At 44.7% G+C, this 26,078-nt stretch overlaps 1 protein-coding gene across 1 annotated transcript in view; it reads right to left on the bottom strand.

The window, feature by feature from the left end:
- The window catches only part of INTS4 (integrator complex subunit 4), a 42,201-nt gene that overhangs the window by 2,226 nt on the left and 13,897 nt on the right, over positions 1-26,078 (bottom strand). Inside the window, exons 12-22 of the mRNA XM_075592625.1 lie at positions 24,220-24,362; positions 22,939-23,054; positions 21,877-22,010; positions 20,698-20,855; positions 19,890-19,983; positions 18,886-18,966; positions 14,764-14,894; positions 13,591-13,650; positions 11,451-11,610; positions 5,130-5,273; positions 350-470 (exon numbers count right to left, since the gene is read on the bottom strand). Of these exons, the coding sequence (XP_075448740.1) occupies positions 350-470; positions 5,130-5,273; positions 11,451-11,610; positions 13,591-13,650; positions 14,764-14,894; positions 18,886-18,966; positions 19,890-19,983; positions 20,698-20,855; positions 21,877-22,010; positions 22,939-23,054; positions 24,220-24,362 (1,342 nt within the window). The remainder of the gene's footprint in view (positions 1-349; positions 471-5,129; positions 5,274-11,450; positions 11,611-13,590; positions 13,651-14,763; positions 14,895-18,885; positions 18,967-19,889; positions 19,984-20,697; positions 20,856-21,876; positions 22,011-22,938; positions 23,055-24,219; positions 24,363-26,078) is intronic.

Here is a 26,078-nt window from a genome sequence, read left to right as displayed (position 1 = left end):
ACACTTTTAAAAGGACTCTCTGAAGATATGATTTATTGGGTCCAATAAAAAGTCACGTTTCTGAATGACTGCCTATCAGGGCTCTTCAACTAGTTTTCCAAAAGGGCCGGATCACAAACGTTTAGGAGCAGAAGGGCCGCAAGTTTGTTGTAATAAAATGATTATATTTTAACATTTTATGAGCATTTATCACATCTGTACCATATAGATTTACATAAACTTAAATTACAATTGAGTTTCAGAGTGAAAAACCAGCATAGCGAGTCCAAAGGCCACATCAAGTCCCTTAGTGGGGCTGATTTGGCCCACAGGCCGTCAGTTGAAGGGCCCTGCTGCATATATTCTTTACCTGTCCACGCTGTATGCGAGAGATAAACCTGGGTTATCAATCGGTGTCGCCCGGGGCCTGGATTCCGGAAGTCAGCTGGTTTAGGGTGGATAATCTGGACCTGCCCATCAGGGTATACAACCTGCAGAATAAATATTGATATAAACAAGGTCCTGTGCAGGGCTGGAAGGGAATGCCAGCTATATCAACTGACACTTTTCTTGTGTGTACTGAAGATTGAGGGTGAAGAAGGAAAATGAGACAAAATGCTTTCCCCCCCGTTACAGTAATAGATGCATGGAAAATATCCCCATCACAGGTACACACAAATTAGCGTGAATGAAACAGTGACAAAAACCCTCCACCAGGTAGCAATGTTAAAGAACACCTGTGAGCACATTCATGTGTCTCAGGTCCCCAAACCTGCTTTATCCCATAGTCACACAGTATGCGGTGCTTCTGGGTAATGACATGCAAATGAACGCCCACAGGGAGTCACTTTTTAATTCTTATAGTTTGTAGCCACGAACAGTCTCACATTCCAGAGCCAGTAACCAGCCTCGCACTGATGAGACCCAAAAGGTCGAAACAGCCGTCTGCGAGTAGGGTTACTGCCATGCACTTCTAACCCCAGGATGTGCTGTAAAGCTGTGACATACGACAGGCATACACTTAAAGTGGTCCATGTTACAGTAGATTAGAAGCAAAACATGAAGCACTATAAGTGCTCATTTGACGGTCATTACCCAGAATCCCTGGCTGGAAGAACTGCATGCTGTGTGATTTTGGAGCAAGGCAGGTTTGGGAACCTGAGACCTGTCAATGTGCTCACACGTGCCATCAGAGCGAGTGGAATTAGAGAGGAATTAGAGATACACAAAAACAGACATTTAAAATATTTTGGTTCCTCTCAGACAAAATAAGCATTAAATACAGGGGGGAAAAAAGACAGAACAAATAGGATCTAAAAGTTCAGTGTAAAACTTTAGGTGGAGCTGCCTAACAAGACCCCCAAAGACCCCTGTACATCGCCCATAGAATTTGTACCAAATGTGAGTGTGACTGCTGTATATTACACACACGATATAAATTCTCTAATACTGTCTGCCCTATTGGATTCTCTCTTTTTCTTCCTATCCTACGAGACCCTGAAGGAAGATCCCTGCCTACCATACAAGGAAGAATTGATTCATAAAGAACATCACAATGTGTATGGTTTAATATCCATATTTATTTATCACCATACACACATATGTGTGTATCACTTATAACATTTTGCGCTCCCCATTATTCTCACTTTAAAAAGAGAAGATTGAGCCATACATACTAAGCAATGCTACTCCCTAAGGATCATTCTGCCACTGCTTAGTAAACATGGACCTTTACTGCCCATTCAAGTGAATAGACAGTACGGGGTCTTACAGCCCAGGTGTCTTCTGGAGAAACACTGCTCATTACATTTGCCAACTTAGGGCCATACTTACCAACACATACAGCACAAATAGGAATGTGAACGGTATGCGTTATATTTCAGTTCCTATATGATCATACCCGATATAAACTACAAAAAGCCTTAGGCAGAAGCAAAAGGTAAGAAGGCATTCCACCTCTAGGGGGAATTACTATTATTAAGTACTTTTTTTAATTACAAGCATCGTATAAAATAAAAAGCAAAAGAAATAGAAAACTAGACCGGTGTGACTACACAATAAATACATTTGGCTGCTGGCAAACGGCACGTTATACATTTACCAACAACAGTTGGTAAACAGTTGTTTAACTCGGAAAACAAACCGTGTACATTATAATCCAGAGTCTTAATTCATATACCAATTCTTGCATTTTTAATTGTATGTATATCTTTATTTTTGAAGTGAAACTTCTTTAGTGGCACCTCATTTGAACTGAGGCAAAAATGGATTGTGGAGACAGAAATGAAACGGATGTGACGTCAGTGCTGGCAGTTGAGGCCGGGCTGTGTTCTGGCTCAGCCCGACCCCAACACTGACATCCCAACCGCTCCAAAAATCAGAAGCGGCGGCGATAGCCGCCGGCGCCGCTCCTAATGGCCCCCGCTCCCCCCACACGGCCGCAGACATATGTGGCGGCGGCGATAGCCGCCGGCGCCGCTCCTAACGGCCGGCAGCAATTTCCCCCAGTTGGAGATGGGCACGGGCGGCGTCCGGGGCAGTGGGGACCGGGCCCGGCTCTCTGTCCCAGCCGCACGCCAAGCTCAAATGACAGTAGTAGCTCTGTACTCCATCGGGGGCGAATGCTTCCCCTGCACGGTGATGGGGGCAGCATCTACTGCTTGAACCGAGCGGCAACCTGCAAGTCCCCCTGCCCCCGGAGCAAACACACTCAAACACACTGACACAAACAAACACACATAAATACATACACATACCTCCGCAGGTGGGCTTGCTGCCACAGGATACACGGGCTGGAGACTCCTCTGCCGCCGGGCGGGAGACTCCTCTGCCGCCGGGCGGGAGACGCCTCTGCCGCCGGGCGGGAGACTCCTCTGCCGCCGGGCGGGAGACTCCTCTGCCGCCGGGCGGGAGACTCAGACAGAGCTCCCCCCGCTGGGCTCACTCGCGTACAGGCAGCAAGGGGAGCTGTTCAGCTGCCGTCAACCTCTGCGCAGCCCGCGCCGCGCATGCGCAGTAGTCATGGCGACCCTGTCGGACGCCACGCATGCGCAGAAGCGTCTGGCAGCGGCGCCGTTAGGTGATGTGAGGGGGTGAAGGGGGGTGATGTGAGGAGATGAAGGGGGGTGATGTGAGGAGGTGAAGGGGGGTGATGTGAGGGGCAGGGGGGTGATGTGAGGGGCAGGGGGGTGATGTGAGGTGCAGGGGGGTGCAGGGGGTGATCGGAGGTGCAGGGGGTGAGGGGAGTTGTAGGGGATGAGGGGAGGTGAGGAGGTGAAGGGGGGTGATGTGAGGGGGTGAAGGGGGGTGATGTGAGGGGGTGAAGGGGGGTGATGTGAGGGGGTTAGGGGGTTAATGTGAGGTGCAGGGGGGTGATGTGAGGTGCAGGGGGGTGGGTGATGTGAGGTGCAGGGGGGTGACGTGAGGTGCAGGGGGGTGACGTGAGGTGCAGGGGGGTGACGTGAGGTGCAGGGGGGTGACGTGAGGTGCAGGGGGGTGACGTGAGGTGCAGGGGGGTGATGTGAGGTGCAGGGGGATATGCGAGGTGCAGGGGGATATGCGAGGTGCAGGGGCATATGCGAGGTGCAGGGGCATATGCGAGGTGCAGGGGGGGTGCGCATACATCACACATGCACGCACACAGAGTCACACATGCACGCACACAAAGTCACACATGCACGCACACAGAGTCACACATGCACACACACAGAGTCACACATGCACGCACACACAGTCACACGCACACACACACACACACAGTCACACGCACACACACACAGTCACACGCACACACACACAGTCACACGCACACACACACAGTCACACGCACACACACACAGTCACACGCACACACACACAGTCACACGCACACACACACAGTCACACGCACGCACACACAGTCACATGCACACACACAGTCACACAGTCACATGCACGAGGAATTCACACCTAGTGCAAATAGCTAATACAGGGGATGTGTGCCGAGCACGCACCTTCAAAGTCAAAATTTATTTGCGTTTTGTCAATGAAATTGTATTTTGATTTTTAATTAAAACATCACAAACACAATTTCTGTGACAAAAGTCAAAGAAGTTTCACTTACTATGCGCGTGCACAGCACACACAGCTTTTTTTTTACTGCGCTTCAAAGCAGTAATACAGGTGACAAAATAATATAAATAACATAATAAAAATAATACGTAAAATGGGAACAAGAGCTTCAGACATAAAAGTAACATTCAGGAAAAGGTGTCCCTGCCCTGAAGAGCTTATAATCTAATTGGTAAGTAGGAGGAACGTACAGAGACAGTAGGAGGGCGTTCTGGTAAGTGCTTCTGCAAGGGGCCAAGGTTTATGTATGAGGTGTAAAGTGTCAGCCACAGAGCTACTCCTATGCTTCCTTAAGCAGGTGTGTTTTAAGGTGGGTCTTAAAGGTGGATAGAGAGGGTGCTAGTCGGATATTGAGGGGACGGGCATTCCAGAGGTGTGGGGCAGTCAGTGAGAGAGGTTTAATGGGAGAGGGCTTTAGACACAAAAGGGGTAGAGAGAAGACACTGCGAGACATTGGCTTATCATGCTATACAACTGATATATTTCTACCAAACCAACAAAACTATTTTGTTTTGTTTTAATTTATAGTGACTTTTGCCAGCAGCCAAATGCATTTATTTGGTAGTCACATGGGTTTAGCCTTCTATTTCTCTCACTCTTTTCTCATCTGCTTGCATTTAAAAACAACAAACATTTTGTACTGAACAAGAGTGTCAGTAGATCTCCGAGACGTGCGTCATGTGACTGCCCCAGGAGCAAGCCACATGACGTGACTGGCGCACGGATGTTAGAAAAGGAAGTGGAGGCCCGATTGCTCCCTAAAAGACAAGCAAGTGCCTATGACATACCTGGTACACCATAAAGACACTGAAGGTCAATGAATAGAATTTTATTTATTGAGTGCCCATATGAGTGGAATGATTTTTTTTTAAAATTATTATTGTAATTTGTTTACTGTTTGCTCCTGTCGAAGTATTTTTTTTCGTTGATATATTGTTGATTTCATTAGTTGTACGGCTGGAATAGGTTTCTTGTTCATCAGCTATTTATGCCGACTGCAGCTCTCACGTAATTTTTTTTACTTTTTATAATGAACATACCTGAACCTTCACAGTGCTTTGCGGTTCATCGACGTATTCCAGAGTGGCGTCTACATCTAGTGCTACAACCAGACCCGAGGTGAAGCGAATCGGGTTATCAGATTCTTCTGCAGGCTCTATAATGTGTGCTGAAGCTCTATGGATCTGAAGGGATAAATATCAAAGAAATGTGCTACCTGTTACTACAGGGTGTGTGTGTGTACGCACAGATCTATAAAGCATTAATGGAGATTACATCTGATTTTAGATCCTATGAATATATTGTACAATGAGATATTTCCTTAGATACTATACTATTCCCCTCTGAGAGGAGACGACCCTTTGTAGATACACAGACCGGGTATGCATGATGAGAAAATAGAAAATGTATTCAGTTTACCGTCATTTTCTTTTCCTGTACTCCACTAATGGCAGGAGGTACTAATTGGGATTACAACAGGGATCACTGCAGACTGCCCCAGGAGAGTCATAGACGTTTTCAACAGCAGAGGATTCGTATTTTCCCTTATTTGCTTCACTTATACATACTTGTTTTCCTCCAGCTGTTCGTCTCAGGCTTTAACTATAGATGGTGGAATTGCACTGTATGTTAGCAATCCAATAGCCTCCTAGGACATGTTTAGCGATATTGCTTATTTGCATATCCTTCATCACATTTTGTGATTATCTGAATATACTCATTATACAAGTTATAGGATTTAGCAATATTACTTATTCACATTGCCTTGATCATATTTTGTGATTATCTGCACTATGCAGGTTAGATTACCTTGATGTTATTTAGACTAGGTTTATGCATTTAGTAAATCATATGTGCTCAGTATCTGTTTATCTAGATATTTTGGTGTTGGAGGGGTGTTAATTAGGGAAGTACTACGGAACATTTCTATCTGTGGGAACGGGCTTGAAGAAGGGTCGTCAGAGGCCCCGAAAAGTTCGTGGCCCCCCTACTTTTTTCACCTTACATAATTATACATTATTATACGGTTTTCCTGTTTTGTTTTTTCCTCCTTTTGTCGTCACATTGTTGTTATCCTCCATCCCCCTTATTTTCACCCCCAACCACTCCCTTCCCTCCATATTATTGTAGTTGTTGTTTCGCAAGATGTGATCTCCAGACCCTGCATTTGGGTATATTGTACAGCTGCTACAAATTTTGCCAAATACACCTTTATTGACTTATTCAAATTGACAATTGTCTATTGTATCTATTTGCGTGCTGGGGCCCCTTTGTGTATATATACTAATTGGGATTAGCTCGTCCCTCAGCATAGGTAGGACAGGAAACTTCTGCAGGGACCTGGTATATAAGCAGCTCATTTTCCCTGCAGAGGCAGTCTTCGGTTTCTCCCACAGCTATAAACATATCCGGTATACGTTAATTACAGGGAGGGTGTGATGTACCTTCTGCCATTACTGGAGTACAGGAAAAGAAAATTACGGTAAGAGGAATACATTTTCTATTTTCCTGTTCCCAACATGACAGTGGATAAATTGGTATATACAAAAGCTCACTCAATGGGAGGGAAAACAAGGGAGACAAGAATACACAATGTTTTAGTTAACAGGTCAATCTACAATCGCTTGCAGAATTCTACTGCTAAAGCTTCAGCTGAGGCTTGTACGTTTAGCTTGTAGTGTTTCACAAAGGTGTGAACAAGGACCACACTGCAGCTTTACAAATTTGCCTTGGAGATGCCTTTGACCATGAGGTAGAAACAGCCTTGGTCAAATGTGGCTTTATTCCCTACGGAGCCCGTTTGCCTTTCAGGTTAAAGGCAAGTTTAATACATGAAGTAATCCATCGCGATATGGTTGCCCATAAGGCTTTCTGCCTTCTTCCTTCTTCTAGGACCTTCTGATTATAAACAATCCAATGACTTTCTGTATTGTTGAATTTGAGCACGTTTACCTTCAAACACCTTACTACATTTACATTATGTAGTCTCACCTCATTAGGATTCAGGCAGAATGATAGATTGATCTCTTGATTGAGGTGAAATTAGGATATGACATTTGGAAGGAAACGTGATACAGCTCTTGGAACTGCTTTGTCCTGCAGAAAAACAAAAGAACGTTCTGTGCCCGAGAGAGCCTGCAATTCTTCCACTCAGCTTGCAGATGAAATGGCTACAAATAATACTGCCTTCTACGTTAATATTCCTAACGTTATTTGCTGTAAAGGTTGGAAAGGGTCAAGATCTACTAGAGTGCTACACTAGTGAAAGACCCCACGTTGGTACTATACATTTCATGTCTCAGGTGCCCGACCGTGTGTAGAAATCTCCACACTAATGTCTTACTGAAGCATATAAGGCTTTTCTTAAAGCTAGCTTGTACAACTGCAACCAGAGTGACAGAGGAAGGATTGAAACAGTCGATGCTCATATTCCTACCTCATTCCTCAAAACAGAACAAGACACAATAAATAGATGCGGTTGACTATTTTCAAGCGTAGTGTTGATATTGCTCTGTCGGGACGGCCCTTTTACTTTACCATTTTCCGCTCAACCTCCATACCACTAGGGCCAATTGCTTTGGTTCTAGGTGTTGTACAAGTTCTTGTTTCAAACGTTTCGGAGACAGTTGGAGATGCCAAGGAATTCTAGTGCCATGCTCACCAGATGGGGAAACCATAACTTCCTTGGCCAGGAAGGCATTAGTGTTACTACCCACTCTTATCTTTCTTAGGATCTTCGCTAGAAGAGGTATCGATAGGAAAATACCTTGCTGGCGAGATGGTGGGAGTACTTTGAGCAGCAATGTTCCCCCTTCTTGTTTTGACACGTTGCCATCAGATCTAGTTGGGGTTGTCCCCACTGAAGTATGAGCCGTTGGAATACTCGCAAGTCCAGTTCCATCCTCCCGGAGGGATGATGGTTCGGGTTAGAATTGTCCGTCGTATTGTGGGGTCCAGGACTTTCGACCTGCTAAAAAATGGATTAAATGGCGCCCGGCCCCAGAAATAATTGATACTGCCAGAGCTAGAAGCTCTTTGTGCTTCCAATTTCCCCCATTGCCTCGCAACGTATACAATCTTGTGGATGTCGGATTCTATCCTTATATTTATGTCTTGAACTTGGTCTTTTAAGAACAGGAGGTTCTCCCGCTTTATTTTTTAAAGCATGTGTGCCGAGAGATTGCTGTAGGATTTTGGCAAAATTTCTTGTGCCACCGAAGTCTTGTCTGTGCTCCCCAAAATGACTTACTGGCACCTGGGGTGACCGTTACCCAGGTTTCTTCCTGGATAGAAAATGTGTTCTCTAGTTTCTGCCGATTCTCCCACCATTTTAAATCCCACTTTGTTGAGGGATAGAGACATACTCCTTGGTACAAATATCTTGGATCTTTGTTCCATTGATCCAGCATATTTATCTGGGAGTGGCCTTATGTGGAGTAAGGTCATGCAGTCTTTTGCCGAGACTTAACCTTCTTAGCTTTGTGGCTTGTATTGCCAGTTCCTTCATTCTGCTGTGGGTTAGACCAGGGGTGCGCAAAGTTTTGATCCTGCGCCCACCAGCCTGCTCACCTCCCGGCTTGCCACCCCCTCCCCCCGTGCTCACCTACCGGCTCGACGCCCCCTCCCTTCAACTCGGCTTCGGCGTTGTGGGGTCATGTGATGTCACGTTGCCATGGACACCACGGGTTACCATGGCGACGTGTCGCCAAAGACAAGATTAGGAGAAGCTGCAGAGGCCTCGCACCGTTCCCCAGCATTTATTTTAAATGCCTTGTGGGATAGCGCGGGACCGCTGTAGCCAGTGCACCCCCCCTGGAAATTCACTCGCCCCCCACTTTGTGCACCCCTGGGTTAAACAGGCCCTTCCTTGTCCCATTTAGAATACGACTCCCAAAAACGTTGGGGACAGAGATGGAATAAAGTAACTCCATGGGAGTTTATTATCCATATCCACTCCAGTAACACACTCACTTTCTGAATATGTATCAAATCTCAAAGATATTCTATTAGCCTCTTATCTAGATTAGAATAGATCTGAATTCCTTCTTTTTTTTTATATATAAATTTGTCGACTAAAGTAACCGACAGCTTGGTGAAGATTGTGGGAGAGAGAGATCGGCAAGCTGAACGGAATGCGGTATATTCCCAAGGCTTTTCGTTTACCGAAAATCTCCAATATTTTTGGTGGCCGTTTGCACGTGGTATATGGTATGTGCAGGCAGACATCCTTTTAATCTGGTGAAAAGAACTACTTCTCGGGTTTGACTTCTTGAATTATATTGTTCAAGGCTTTTGCTTCTCGGACGAAATTGGGTTTCAGAATCTCCAAAATATATTCTGCCGAGGCTCTTGTATAAATTGTAGTTGTCCTTTATGGGTTGGGCCCATACAGTAGCAAATTGAGGCAGTCTTCCTCCAACCACATACTGCAGGGCTCACTTCCTTTAATGTGAACTTGTCTCTCCTAAAAAAATCCTCCTTATTAGGGCCACGAAAAAAGCTACTTTGGGCCCCCTCTCAATACTTGTTGAGCCAAGAGGACTTCCTAGGCGGTAGGATTTTGCTTCTCCATAAAACATTCTGTCTTGCGGAGGCAAAGAATTTTTGATTTCTTCTTTCCTGGGGAAAAAGGCATTTTCCCCCTGATACCTTAGCTATTTTCCCAAACAGAAAATCACCTTCGTAGGGAAGAGTGCAAGCTCTTGCAAATTGAACAGCGCTCTTCTTGTTGCCACCGACAGGAACATGCTTCTTGCGGAAATGCACATAATGTCCAGCGATGACTCTGCTATATAGGTCGGTCGCCCTCTGGATTTCTGGTAATGCCAATGGAATTAAGGTTCCCCTGACACCGCTTTCCAAAGCCTCTTCCAGTTTATCTAGCTACATTCTTATGGCGCTGAAAAAAATGAGGCTGTTGATACTATTAGGCTTGCAAGCGAGACCCGCTGCCAGAAAGGATTTCTTCAGGACACGCCATCCTTCAATCCGGTGTCACGAAACGCCACTGCATCTTCCACTGGTAATGTAAGCTTTCCTGCAATACGGTGATTGTAGTGTCCACCTTCAAGGAATTTTCCCAACTTTTGGCGTCTTTGTGAAAAGAAACGTCTTGGAAAGCGTCTGTGGGTGATCAATGTCTCATCAGGCGGATTCCATTCAGTGCTTATCATCAGATGAATCACAGTACTCGCCTTCCTGATACTGCTATAGCACATCAGACTCCTCTGACGAAGATCCTCCTCTCCTATCCTGGTTTGTGACCAAGATCTCGTGGGTCTGTTTAGCCATAATGTGAGACTACATCCTGCATCCAGGGCAGTAGAAATCTGGTCATTGGGCCCCCTGGTCACGGACTGGTCATTTCTTTGCTTCGAGCACTGGCTTACTAGAAGCCGCACATATCCTTGGCTTAATATACAACCTTCCCCTCACTGACCCCAGAGATCATCAAAGATAGAGAATATAGAAAACAATCTTCACTCCATTGTAAGTCACTCTCTTTTGTATTACAAATCATTTTACTATCTGGGGACTCACCTAAAAGTTTTGGGCAGCGACCCATTGCTTTATTCAGCTTCTATCATTTTGTGCGAGATAGCTCCTTAGTCCTCAGAAACGCTCCAGGAAGATCAGGCACCATTAGATGCCCCTGTAAGACTATGGTGGGGGTTCGCACAGCGCCATCATGCGTGTGACATCAGAGCATAATTGCTGCTTTAAGGGGACGACGAGGAATGCGCATGCGCTGTTTCTCTGCCTCCTGATCACGGAGAGATCCAGCGTGTCTTACCCCAGCCACACGTTCAAGACTGCCTGCGTTCCCAGACACTTCTGCAATGTTCTGCCCTTTCGCAGGGCCTCCTGCTGGCCGTTCCAAACGGCGCTTCTGCTGGAGCTTCAGGGGGAAAGAAGCCGACACCCCCAAGATTGCCTTAACTGCACTAACGCAGTCCTGACGAGTCCCAACTTAACAAAATAACAAAACACTACCTGCTATGCTGTAGGACATGAAAAAGACTCTGCCAGGAAAGGGAGGGACTTATGTACCAGGTCCCTGCAGAAGAGTTTCCTGTCCTAACCATGCTGAGGGAGGAGCTAATCCCAATTAGTACCCACTGCCATGTGGGGAACAGGAAAAACTATTTCCATTAATAAACTGTGGTCCCAATATCACTACTGGCCTTCATTTTTGTATGATTAAGAGAAATATTTGGGGGTCTCAACATTTCCTAGGTATCACCCATACCCAAACATTGTGATTTTAAAATATCAAAACAAACAGCTGAGACGATTGCCTCGGTTCTGCAGATGCAATGCCCCACACAGGTATTCCATGTAATTACTACGGGAACATGTACCTTCTCAGGGAGTGTCAGGCAGAGGAAGCTGCTTTGACGCAGGGTTGTCTGCAGGATTTTAACCATTTCTAAGGGCTTTGAATTCACCAGCCTGGGCATGAGATCCAGCAGCTTATCCACAAAACTGTCCTGCATGTGTGGGAGCTCGGTGATGAAACATCTGTGCGGAGAGACGAAATGGCAAATTAAATGCCAGGAATTTATGTAGCGTCAGTCAGCAAAGCTAGGACCTCGTACTTAATGCTTTCATTTCATATTATTCTGTAGTGAACACACACAGAGATACTGCATCAATACTATATCATGTATGCAAATACTGAAAGGTTGATATTGGACTAGGTCAGGGGTGGGTGGCCAACTCCAGTCCTCAAGGGCCACCAACAGGACAGGTTTTCAGGATATCCCTGCTTCAGCACAGGTGGCTCAATCAAAGACTGAGCCACCTGTGCTGAAGCAGGGATAACCTGAAAACCTGACCTTTGGTTGCCCTTAAGTACTGGAGTTGGCCACTCCTGGACTTGATGAATACTATGCTTTACCGAGCGATTATAATGATGCACTAACTGCTGCAGTTCCTTTTCCTGGAAGGCACTACGTGTACACAGTGCGGTACTTAATGTTTTGCCTGCACTTGTAGTCTCTTTCCCTGATAATAAAAGGTGCAGTACCCCCGTTCTCTCCCTCCCCCTTTAATTTACACGGACAGGAAGCAGGGGCACTTCAGAGCTACAAACGCGCTCATTCCAGCTCTCAGGGCCACTAGGTTACCGATAGCCTTACAAATAAATGTACCGCTGGTACCGTCCGCTCCAGGGGAAACAAAATGGAGGTTTAAACCTCCTGGGTCAAGCAGGCCAAGCGGAAGCGGCTTCCTATTGGCCGGCATGACAAAAGCGATTTAAATACAAGCACCTGTGCCACCTCTCTCGGAGCCAGGTGGCCCCCAGAGCTAGCTCCATGCGGTTCATCTCTGGGGGACCCCTCCAACGTCCCATCCATAAAAATAAAATAAAAAAGGAGGGGGATGGGAGGAACAGCTCCTTTCAAAAAGTAATTTGGGGTGAAATTTCCGCCGCAGTTTTGCCCGTCAGATCGCACACTGCCCACCAATACAACGCACAATGCCTTCGCTTACATTTATGGCACAGCATTACTTCCATTCTAACCCGTGGCACCGCTAGAAAATACATATCAAGGTGATCTTATAGTCAGGCGCTGCGAGTCATACACTTTCCCAACTCAGTGGTTCCAAGGCAAAGAAGGAGAACATAGTTGTAGTCATTGGGTTAGACGAGCAATTCATGCCCCCCCCTTTTTTTAAAAAAAAATGTATTATTTTTTTTTAACATAGGATTGAAGCAGGGGATCGATTGCCCGGTTGGGGGCGAGAGCTTTGAAACGCCGCTATTACGTGATCCCTGCTGCCCGAGCAGATCTGCTACCAGCACCCCCATAAGGAGGAGATGAGTATCTCCGGAAGCAGGGGGTCCCCGGAGCTGAAGTTAATGCGGTTCGGCACCAGAGACTTCATGCTTCAATCCTGTGTTTAAAAACCCTAATAATAATTTAATCGCATGCTAGGATTGCCTCTTTAAACTCCCCTGGAATATTGTTAAATTCGCTTTTATGAAACATGCAATATTGGTGATAATTGCGCTAAATCAAACATTTTTTGAATCAACGTGTTAACACCTTCAATGCTGGCACCTCTGCACTGAAGGAATGAAACGGCCACAAGGAGAAGGAGAGCAATTGAAAGAATGTGACATTAAGAGAAGAAAAGACCTGGCAAATGTGGATGTGCGAGGATTACAACAGTGCCCTAGAGCAGGGGTGCGCAAACTTCCTGTGCTGCCCCCCCCCCCGCCTGCTCTGCCCCCAACCCCCACCCCGCCTGCTCTGCCCCTGGTCGCACCACTCCCCCTTACCTTGAAGGCAGCGTCATGTGACGTCATTTGATGCCGCCTCGCGCGTAATTGCGCGGGCCCTCGCACCTCTGTAACCACGGCACCCCCCTAAAATCTGTCACCCCTCCCCACCCCCCCCGGTTTGTACACCCCTGACCTAGAAGACATTTTTTGGGGGGGGGCTGATGGGAAATAAAGATGACAAGATAAGACACGCTGGAGAATACACGCACCTTTGAAAAAAATCAACTTCTTGCAAAAACTGTTCACACATCCCAAAGAGAGGCTCCGCTCTGCAAGGGGAAAAAGGAAGGGGAGCACAATGTAATGTATGTTACAGCAAAGTATTCCATGAATGCAGTCTGTGTAACACAGGGGACCGTCGTTTGAGAAAGAGAAAAATTAAACAAAAAACAGTGCATGGAAAAATATAAGAAGTATAACGAAGAAGGAAGGAAGGAGAGGAAAAGAAGAAAATGCATGAAGAGGAGAAAGCAAGCGCAGAGTGAAAGGGATAGGGAAGTGAGGTTGAGATGAAGGAGAGAAATTAAGAAAAAGTGTGATTTCCACTAAAACCAGCAATATCCCCAATACATCTTATAATAGCATATTCTGTGTGCAGCAAATAAAAATACCACGTTGTGAGCACATTCACGTCTCAGGCAGGTCTCCAGCCCGGCCTTTCCCCATTATATCTTAGCATACGGTGCTTCCCCTGCAGCCAGGGATACTGGGAAATGATATGCAAATGAGCACAGTGTCACCTTCTACAAAAGCTTAAAGGGGTCCAGGTTCAAATGGACAAGAAGCAAAAAGGTGACACTGCTCATTTGCATGTCATTTCCCAGAATCCCTTTGTATGCCAAGAGATGATATATTCTGGAATCAACTAACATTTCCTGTGTAAGGTAAAGTTATAGAGCAGGTATTCTATACAGGTTTATAATGAGGTCATCAGAATAGTAGTCAATCACATGACATGTACAGGACCCCTGCTTGGGATACTTAAGAATTGTTCTCCCCCAGTGTGTAAGACAAGACATTTTTATATACTGTAATTTATGGAACCAATGTACAAGTCCTTTGCTTATTGTAAGTTGCCACAAGAGAGCTTTTAGGACCACTCAAGTCTCAAGACTATGCGATGATTTTAAAGGGATTCAGATAGTGAGTGGATCTGAAAGTCTTGCTTTCCATGAAAATCGAGGCTTACAAGCTTTGCTACGCATGTCAGTAAAACATCAGTTCCCAATCTATGGCACAGTTGCCCAGTGGCTAAAAGAGAAATTGGCAATAGAAGGGACAATTTAGATAAGTCTATCTAAAGACAGTCGCGTTACAGACGCCAGCGTGTTCACAATGGGATGCACTTCATTCAGGGCGGTTTTAGGAAAGTCTCGGCTCACCCCCTGGTTGTGCGGGCTGTCACCAGGAGCTGAAGGGCTTTGGCTTGCAGTCTCATGTGGTGTATTATGGCCACTTGTCTGTTTTCAACGCCGCTGTACATAAACTCCATCTTGTAGGTTTCCTCCAGGATCTGAAAGTAGCAGCAATGCAAGTTAACAGAAAACCACTACCCAATCTCACTGGATCTGCCCGTTATTCTCCTGAATGCTCTGGTTGTATAAGGCGCTCGTTTCAAACTCCAGCCTTGCACTATACTTTTCCAAATATCGGTCCCAGGACAATTGCACTTTTATCCGATGCAGCTAGAATTCTACAGGGGAACTTGCTCTATAATCATATGGAAAATTATAAATATGGAGACACTAACACTTTAAGATCTCTTGATAAATATGAAACTATTTGGTCCAAGAGACTAAAATTTTGCAAACAATACCAGAATGACATCTATGGAGGGGATAGAAAGCATTTTTTTTTTTACTCAATCATATTTCATCTGTATTGTGCGTAACATTGTAGTTTATCCATATTGTGCTTATTTCTGTGTGTGTGTTTGGTATTTATATTTACTTCTGGTTTATACAGCTAGGCTTTCACAATAGATATATATGTATAGCTATATATCTGTATAGATATATATACACACACTACATTTCTTTGAATATATTGTTTCGATTCATGCATAGATTTTATTGTATTACTGTGCAATTTGCTACAAAGCTCTATTTAAAGGTCATTGTGATAAAGTGTTTCGATTGGAAGATCTTTACATTGTATGTTCACGACTTAGCATGTGCTTATAATATAAGCCTTATATGTCTGTCAGCCCGAGTGTGGACATAACATACTATGGACCAATGCTGTATGTATTTATACTGGTGTAGATGAGCTTCTCTCATCACAGCTGAATAAAGGACATATGGTGACAAAATAAATGAAATTGTATTGGTCATCGGCTACAGAAACTGTATGGAAACCAGGTTGCTATCGTTATCACGGATTTGACATGGATTTACTGTTCTCTGCATTTGTAAAAAGAACTGTTCGCTCGAGGTCTTAGTCAAAGTGAAAGCAAGTCGTTTTATAATAAAGATCTAGGCGGTGAACATGGGGAGCGCAGATGTGACCAAAAAATAAAACATAAAAAACACAAAATAGTGCAGATAGTCTGGAATCTGGGGTTACATTGCTAGAGATGATCGCGCCTGATCACGAAAGTCAGCACCGGGCAGCAGAGATGTATGTATGTATGTCTTTATTTATATAATGCCATTAGTGTACATAGCGCTTCACATTAGTACTACACGTGACAATCATATAAATAACAAATAATACAAATAACAGATCATGGGAATAAGTGCTTCAGACATAAAAGTAACATTTCGGAAGAAGAGTCCCTGCTCCGAGGAGCTTACAGCCGAATTGGTAGGTAGGGAGAACGTACAGAGACAGTAGGAGGGCGTTCTGGTAAGTGCGTCTGCAGGGGGCCAAGCTTTATGTATTGTGTATAGTATTAGCCACGGAGCTACTCATATGCTTCTTTAAGCAAGATCACAGTTTCTGATCACATCTTTAGTTCTACATGTCACTACCCTTACGATTTATGTGTGTTATATTTCTTGCTATAAATTAAGGGTATTATATAGATCGCACTATGGTATGTCCCTTTTGTTTCATCTGAGAACACCACATCATTGAGGACCAGTGACCAGGCCACCCAGACCTGATCTGATCAACCCACATTTATTCTAACGTCCGCTTACCAAACAGAGTCTTTGGAACGGCTTTATTCATAATGATGCAACGCGAGTCTCCGTCTCATAGATCAATCTCTAGCAATTTAACCCCAGATTCCAGACCATCTGCACGATTTTGTGTTTTTAGGTTTAATTTTTTTGGTGACATCTGCGCTCCCCAACATCACCACCTAGCATTTCCCAGAGGAGGATCTTGTACCGTCCTCCAAAGGTGTTTTGAAGCTGCATTTTTTGTTTTCACCAGGCACGGATTCTGTGTTTTATGAGCACTATCGGTTCACTATTGTGTGTTTATCACATTTAAACGTATTTATTTATACTTCCCATTAAGAGCGCCTTTATTTTCACATTTCTTTCCTTCACTTATAAGAAAGATAATTATAAATGTTCCTGATGCTCTCCCAGTGTGGAATAGAGTTATAGAGACTACTCATATGTACGTTTTCTGTGGCTTATGTTTCTGTATATTTTTCAGCATATTAGATAAAAATATGCCTTGTGAGCACATTCACACGTCTCAGACAGCTCTGCAACCCTGCTTTGCCCATTATCTCTTAGCACACAATCCTTCCACTGCAGCCAGGGATTCTGGGTAATGACATGCAAATGAGCACACAGTGTCACCTTTTACTTCATGTCCATTTTAACATGGGACCTCCATAAGCTTATGGCTGCCGTATTACACAGCTGGTCCAGCACCGCCTGGGTTAAGATGCATAACAAATAAAACCGACTCACAGACAGCTGTTTTTGACCTGTTGGGTCTCATCCGTGCGAGTCTGGTTATACCGGCTTTAACCACACATTATACAAGTTATGGTGGGTCAACAAAATTATAAAAAATATTCACTGTACAGAGTACAGCAAATACAAATGTCACTTGTGAGCCCATTCACACGTCTCAGACAGGTCTGCGGCCCTGATTTTCAGCATTATGTCATCACATAAAATGCTTCCACTGCAGCCAGGGATTCTGGGAAATTACATGCAAATGATCACACAAGCACAATGTCATTTTGGACCTTGTATTAATGTATATTAAAAAAATCTTGCATAGATTTTAAAACAGCAATCCTGCTTTCCTTTTTTTTTTTTGTAGAATTGTAAGACGGAGCCAGAGGATCTCCGGAGCTGAACTACGTTCATTTCAGCCCAGGGGACCCCCTGCTCCCCGAAATACTTACTTCCGTAAGGGGTGCTGAATCACTCGGTAGGTTTAAATGTCCCGGTCACATGGGCCAATAGGAAGCCGCAAGGAATCACATTGCGGACCCACCAAGACCCGCCGGAGCTGCTACCTGCAGAGATACCAGCATCCCCTACAGAGGGAAGGATCTCGGGACAGCAGGGGGTCCCCGGAGCTGCTACCTGCAGAGATACCAGCATCCCCTACAGAGGGAAGGATCTCGGGACAGCAGGGGGTCCCCGGAGCTGCTACCTGCAGAGATACCAGCATCCCCTACAGAGGGAAGGATCTCGGGAGAGCAGGGGGTCCCCGGAGCTGCTACCTGCAGAGATACCAGCATCCCCTAGAGGGAAGGATCTCGGGAGAGCAGGGTGTCCCCGGAGCTGCTACCTGCAGAGATACCAGCATCCCCTACAGAGGGAAGGATCTCGGGACATCAGGGAACCCCCTGCTCCCCAAAATACTTACCTCCGTAAGGGGTGCCGTTTCACTCGGCAGGTTTAAATGTCCCGGTCACATGGGCCAATAGGAAGCCGCAAGGAATCACATTGCGGACCCACCAAGACCCGCCGAGCTGCTACCTGCAGAGATACCAGCATCCCCTACAGAGGGAAGGATCTCGGGACAGCAGGGGGTCCCCGGAGCTGCTACCTGCAGAGATACCAGCATCCCCTACAGAGGGAAGGATCTCGGGACAGCAGGGGGTCCCCGGAGCTGCTACCTGCAGAGATACCAGCATCCCCTACAGAGGGATGTATCTCGGGACAGCAGGGGGTCCCCGGAGCTGAAATTAACGTCATTCGGCTCCGGAAACCCTTTCAATCCTAGAACACAACAAAAGTTTGAGGGAAGCAGAATTGCGGCTTTAAACGAAACACGTAGTTGAATTCCACAAGACATTTAAATGACGAAAGTGCTTCTATAAAAGGAGTTGTTTTATAGTGTAGATTTATAAGGATCCAGAACTCCCCTTTCCAGATGATTTTTTTGGGGGGATTATAACTGGCAACATATTTTCTGTAAAAGGAAATTCTCTGCCTTTTCAAGAGCTGATCTTTACACCTAAATCCAAGCCACAGGCCGGAATTCTGGCTAACTCTTGTTTTTCATCGGACGGGCCATGCCACTCCATGCATGAAGCAAATCAAGGTAGAGTGGTCTTCCCGATGAGTGAGACTCACCTGTCGTGCTGCCGCAGATGCCAGCGAGTTCTGCTTCAGGTAGAGAGGGGAGGCCAAACTCCACAGCTTCTCCTGCAAGGCCTGTCCATTTGCAAACAACACACGTTACCAAACACCGCGTTTTTAGAGTCGTCAATACGTACTTCAACCCTACTCTGGGAGAGGTGTTAAAGGGACATGTGGGGCTGCCTGTGAAACTAACGCATTTGCTTTCAAGGGAGCTGCCATAGATAATAAGTGGTTTGTTATGTTTTAGATGGATGTCATGAACGTGAGGGTATGGGATTATTCATCTGAGTGAGGTTCTCATGATCTGGTCATTAGAAAAGCTAAGCAAGGGTCGAAAAGGTCATTTAAAAAAAATGTACAAGATAAGTTCACAGATATTTCTTTCTTGTGCATTTCAGAAATACCGGGGCGAATCATTACATTGGTTTTATCGTTAAATGCTGTGGTACTGAGCCCATCTCCACTATGCTTTATTACAATCCACTCATCGTTTCACTTAAAAACACCAAGAAAGCAGCAATCCCTCCTACCCCCCGTTATTTTGAAGGATGGGAACCGGGGGATCCCTCAGAGCTGAACTGTGCTATTTTCAGTCTCAGTTTCCGAGGTACTTGGCAGTTAATCTACCTGGTTTAAATCAATTTCCAGGGGAAACAAAATGGCTGTCAAGCCTAGGGCCAATAGCAAATCGCAACATCATCAGTTGCAGCTTCCAATTGGACGCCATATAAATCCGCTTTAAAAACCAGTCCCTGGTATGTATCTCAGGAACCCCGGAGATGGAAACAGTGCAGTTCCACTCTGGAAGACCCCTTGTTCCAGTCCAGCAAAAACAAAAAGGCAGATAGTTAGGGGGGATTGTTACTTTAATCTCGTCCTTCGTTCCCTCTACTTTACAGCTACTGTACAACGCAAGAAAAAAACTTGAGGACTTGAATGTTTGTTTACAACAAGAGAAACAGAGAAACAGATAGGGCAGCGCTGAATAGCCAAACCTTTGTCAGTAGTAAGTGACAACGCAGATAAGTTGCGGAGAAATCGGCCATTCCTGCCAGCTCTGATTGAAGTTCTCCGATTCTCTGCAGGTCACTGGGAAAAAAGAGTGGAGGGTGACAAAGATTACATGTAACCTGTAGAAGCAAACGTCTTGTGATTTCTCTGTCAGAGCTTCACGTATGAAAGTGCAGCCGACATCTTCAAGGAGTCTCTTATATCGTCATGGATCATAAAAATACTAATACGAACAGAAAGCAAAGCACTAGTACAGGAGTAGTCCACTCCAGTCCTCGAGAGCTACCAACGAGTAGTCCACTCCAGTCCTCGAGAGCTACCAACGAGTAGTCCACTCCAGTCCTCGAGAGCTACCAACGAGTAGTCCACTCCAGTCCTCGAGAGCTACCAACGAGTAGTCCACTCCAGTCCTCGAGAGCTACCAACGAGTAGTCCACTCCAGTCCTCGAGAGCTACCAACAGGTCAGATTTTCAGGATATCCCAGCTTCAGCACAGAAGCTGCACTCCAAGCTGAAGCAGGGATATGCTTGAGGACTGGAGTTTGCCACTCCTGCACTAGAGAATCTAATATAATTGAAAAGTTCATCAAAACTGGACAATTGAACAGGAATACACTGTAACTCTCAACAATGTCTTAGAATGTATCTGCCTTCATTTATTAATTCCTTGGTTGCCCCTAAGATGGTGGGATCGGGTTCCCTAGGACAGGGAAGTGCGGTCTTAACAGCGTTATCTGCTGCACGCATCTGCCATCAACATCTAGATCTCAGCGAGACCGACGCTCTCTGTACCGAATGGTGAACTGGAGCAGCTCCTGTGTCCCCTGTGTGTCCAGGTGCTGCAGATTACACACCCGCTCCAGGCTGTGCTGCAGGAACTGCTGAGACGGATCCTCGTGAGGGGCGGTGCTGGTCAAGTCTGGAATCCAAGCCCACTTCACACCCGGCAACTGAGGACAAGCCAAGGCCACAAAGGCCCAGATTTACTAAAGGGTGGTAAGCCTTAATTCGCACTCAAATGAATGGGAGTTAAGTTGCGCTAATGCTTTGCACCCTTTAGTGAATCTGGGCCAAAGAACATGAACACTGAGCTCTGCACTTTCACAAACTGTTCAATCCTGAGATATATACGCAATGGATAGGCTATTCTATACAGTTTTATACGATCCAATAAGGCTGAACCAGGGGTGCTCCAGAGGCGATGGCTGATGTATTAGCCATACACAACCCAAAAAGATCACACCGCTCTACAAGCAGCAAACTCAAAATATTGTACTAAAATGAGTTATGTGATTGTGCCGAATTGCCTGAAATTGGCAACGGCTGCTACCTATGGATTTGGGAGTAATGAATCAACATATAGAAGATCCGATGGCTAGTAGTCATTGGATCGTCAAAATAAGCACATTTATAGTGCACACCTAGGCTATTTAAAAACGGAACATTTAATATATCACTGAAACTTATTCACTCATTAATGTGCTGTGATTTATTTCAGTGATTATATTAAAATGTTACGTTTTAAATAGCCTAGGTGTGCACTAGAAATGTGCTTCTTTTGATGATCCACTGACTTCTAGCCATTGGATTTTCTATACGGTGATGTATTTAAGTCAGGTATTATTAACTTTTATCACTCCAAAAAGGAATACTTTTTGGACAGAACACAATGGTAATTGTAGCTGCTAAGTGTTCTGTATGATCAGCAAAATATGATAAAGTAACATTAAAAATCTTGAGCATTATGGCCAAACTTACTCTTCAAGTCAGAAATATGCCATGGGCTTTTGGGGGGGCAAAACTTCCATATTTTTGTAACTTTTCACAATCGCAAATGTCCAAAAGTAACATGCGGGCGAAACTACTTTGCACGTCTCTTAATTGCACGATCAAAGATATCAACATTTTAGTAAGTCACAAACCCCCTGAGAAAGAGATGTTTGGTTTTGTGCATATTAAGGAGACACTTACGCTCAGAGCTGGCACAAGGTGCGAGAGGCTGTCCCGCAAATAGGCATAGTGGCGGAAAGTGTGATCGGAGAACAGTGCAGGCATAGTGGGGCAGGTCTTAGCAGCGTTGAAAATCAAAACCAGGACAGCAATATCTGTGAGACGAGCTCAGGGCCAATGTATATATAATATATAATCAGAAAATAATCTAAATGACTTCAACTGTCACAAAGGTGTACTAAAATAATCAAAATGTAATAAACCAGGGGTTTTAGACTTAGCATCTTCTCTCTCTCTCTCTCTCTCTCCCAAATACAGTCTCAATATGAAGAAGAGATGCGCTCGTGCTTAATTAAAAACGTTTACTTAGATAGGATCAACGTTTCGATCCCAGCAGGGACTTTTATCAAAATAAACGTCCATGCTAGGATCAAAACATTGATCAAATCCAAATAAAAGCCTTTTAAATTAAGCACATGCTCACTGATGGAGACCTGTCGCCCCCACTTCCAGCATTACTGGCCCCCTCAGCTATTCTGTTTCAATGCTGTGACTTTTATACTGATCCATTGTGAAAATCTCCAATCCTATACCATGCCTACTTTCATTACTATATTTTAAGAACGGCTTTGCATCTCAGCCCTGATGAACGCAGAAGTTTAACCTCTGCTGCGTCCTTATAAAGGAGTAAACGTGGCATTATGTGCCATGGCGTTCTCATTTTATTACCACTCCAAGTTGCTTTGCCAAGTGGGACTGAGGCTCTAGGGAACGCATGGTTCAAGAAAATTCTGCTGGAGGTTTAAGAGCCGGATTACTTGACATGACCCAACTCAGGTTTCTACTCTGGGGGACGGGAGAGGGTTTATTTAACCCTTTCACTGCTAGCGGGGCCTGCAAATAATTTCAATGGGATTGGGTTATTGAGCCATGTCCCACTCTCTGCCTCTATTGCCCACGTGGTGACATTTTAAACAAAATTGTCCTTCTGTTTGGGTCCATGAATAAAATGAAGGCAGAAGAGGAAGGTTATTGCCTCGGTGAGAATAAGACAACATTTCCATAACAAGGCACAAAGGATACAGGCCGGATCGTCCATGTCCGGCTCGGGCGTATCGAAGAACGGGTGCGTGCTCAGGAGCTCTGGGACGAGTGAAAGGACCAGGGTGGGGTGTCTGCTTCCAAGGAACTTCAAACACCTCCGGGAAAAGGGGAGAAGGACGTTTACACCGCGAGAACACATGTAGGAAACAGGCACGAGAAGATAAACATGTAAGCCAGTACAAGGCCCTGCGGAGACAACCTGCGGGCACTTCGTCTGCTCTAAAATGATGTGGTGGAACCTGTCCATGTGGTTTATTTGGTAGAAATGCATGGGCTTGATGCTCCAGTTTGAAAAATAAATGTCCATCAAGTTCAATATTTTGCCAAATTCTAGGCGGGTAAGATACTCCAGTAGTTAGGATATATAATAATAATAATAGCAATATTTCACCCAAATATAATAGAACACCCGACATTTATTACATTTATTAAATAACGAGTCACCACGTTACAACCTTCCTTGGCTCAGGACTCCAAAATGTTGCCTTTTGGTGGTATGTTTATCTCCTTATGAATGGTATGTCAGGTTTTCTATTGACGATTTCATGCCAGTAGTAAAAACATTGTTTTGCATTTTTTTTGTATGCAGCTATTAATCTGTTTGACAAGCAGATTACTCTTGGGGGTCTATTTACCACGCTCCAAAAAAGAAGCCTATGTATTTCCATTGATGCCACTTCAGGTCAGGTGAAGAATTGGGTTCTTATTTTGCTCTCTGGATAGTGGCTACATAGACCCAAAGAGGGGACAAAGGAGGAGTTACGGGAGGCGCATAACAATGACACTTATCCAGTTCTGCGTTTCATTCCGTCAAAAAACAGCCCTCAGAGCAGAGATGGGGTAAAACGATCAGCCTAAATTTAGGGATTGCGATGATGTGGTTTCTTAACATTCGACTCCGGCCTTAAGGGTCAAATGTATGAACAGGTGCAAACCGAACGCTTCATTGGTTATAGCTTCTTTTTACATTTAAAACATGGCATTTAGGCTATTGAGGCAGAACACTTATCCTTTTGGGGGATGTAAAAAGGAGCACTTGTACCTCTGTAATTAAGACTACATTAGTGGTTTTTAACTCTTTTTCAGGGAACCTCATCCATCCCATGGTATGGAGCTAACCTACAAATATCCCATTCCTATTGAAATGAACTGAATTTGCATGCGTGTTGCCAATTCATTAGCGATTCCTAAAACCAGGTCTGCCTGGGGCTCTTTGAGCACGGAGTTCAAACCCATTGGAGTAGGCTGCCCAGTAGTTACTTCCATATGGAGTCCCGGTCTGTAGGGTACTTGGAGAGGTTCTTCAGCAGTTCCAACAGGGCAAGGTGGATGCATTCTTTAGTGGACACGTTGGTGCAGCACAGCAGCTCGTGCAGGGCCTCTCGGATGTCCCGGGAAGAATCCTAGAAACCAAAAAAAAGAAGGACAGGATGTGTAGTGTTGTGAGAAGAACGTATTCCTTTTTTATTTGGGAAGCAGAGTGAAGTCCCATTAAACATTGGTAGATCAATTGGGTAGGGTCTAAATCTTGCGCAGTAGGCCTATCCTACTTTTCTGATAGCCGCTTACATTAAAGGAACAAGCCACCTTAAAAACCCAAACAGCGACGCTAAAAATACCAGGCAGAGAAACAAATATAATCAGAATCACAAATGGAACAAGACAGGGATGCCCCCTCTCGCCCTTGTTGTTTGTCTAACAATTGAGCCAATGACAGCCACATTAAAGGGGAAACCCAAACATTAAAGGAGTAGAATATAGGGCAAGAAACATATACTCTCTCCCTATTTACAGATGACATCATTTTGACAGTCCTGAATCCACTGGCCTCCCTGCCTAATCTGCACGCTTCCCTAGCAGAGTTTGGAGAATAATCTGCTAACAAAATAAACAAGGCCAAATCTGGGGCTTTTAATTTAACCCTACCAGAGCAAAATATCACATTAAACTAAATTTTCATGCAAGGAAAAGCATCTAAAAACAGGGGTGGCCAACTCCAGTCCTCAAGAACAACCAACAGGTCAAGTTTTCAGGATAACCCTGCTTCAGTCGACTGAGCCACCTGTGCTGAAGCAGAGATATCCTTAAACCTTGACCTATTGGGGGGACTGGAGTTGGCTATACCTCAACTAAAATATCTAGAAATATATCTGACTGAAGACTACCATACCCCGTTTAAAAATAATTATCCAGCATCGCGCACACTGGGGGCCGGAGCCTTAGGAAGTGTAAAATATAAGGAGGATACCTTAAATATATGGAATCAAATCCAGAGACAAATATGATCAAGTCTCCTCCCCATCTAAGTTAAGCCCCATGTTTGACAACCCACAATTTCCACCAGGATACAACACAAAAAGATTTGAGTCATGGAAGTTTAGAAACATTTGAGATGTTGGCAATGTATTGTCCAATGAGAAATTAATGAGCTTCAAGGAGATATATGTCTTATGTACTCTCTGCAAAGCCCAGAGATATTTTGGTATATACAAATAAGACATTCTAGCCAGAGTTTAGCGCCTAACTCGGACTTCCCGAGGACTAGTGTTTGAGGGCCTATGTAGAGCTAATAGATATCAGAAAGGACCGATTACCGTATTATACAAGGAAGTTGGCCCTTCAGGAAAAAACTTACTGACCACAAATATATAGAGAAATGGGAGGCTGACCTGCAATTAGAAAATTCAGAGAAGACTGGGAACACGTTTGGGACAATGCCTCAAAAACCTCCATATTTACTACGACTAAAAGAAAATATATATCAAATTCTGTTTCGATGGTACCAACACCCAGGAGACCAAGTTTGATAAATCCAGGTACATCTGATTGATGCTGGAAAGGATGCGGTCAAATGGGGGATAGGGTACATGTGTGGTGGAACGGCCTAGTGATAGAGATTTTGGACCACGATTAAAAATATAATAGAAGACGTGTTGGAAATCCAGAGAATTTAAACCCGGCAAGCCTTAACCTAAATTACACATTTTAACTGCAGCAAGATGCTCCATAGCAGCCTCGTGGAAAGAGGCCACGGCTCCCTCAAGACGAAAAGGAGAACGTAGAATCAAGGAGCTGATGCAGAAGGAAAAATATAACATCATTCTTAAGGCAAACTGGGC

The sequence above is a fragment of the Ascaphus truei genome, chromosome 3 (assembly GCF_040206685.1).
Source record: "Ascaphus truei isolate aAscTru1 chromosome 3, aAscTru1.hap1, whole genome shotgun sequence".
NCBI classification, from domain to species: domain Eukaryota; kingdom Metazoa; phylum Chordata; class Amphibia; order Anura; family Ascaphidae; genus Ascaphus; species Ascaphus truei.
This window is presented reverse-complemented; position numbering and strand designations above follow the sequence as displayed.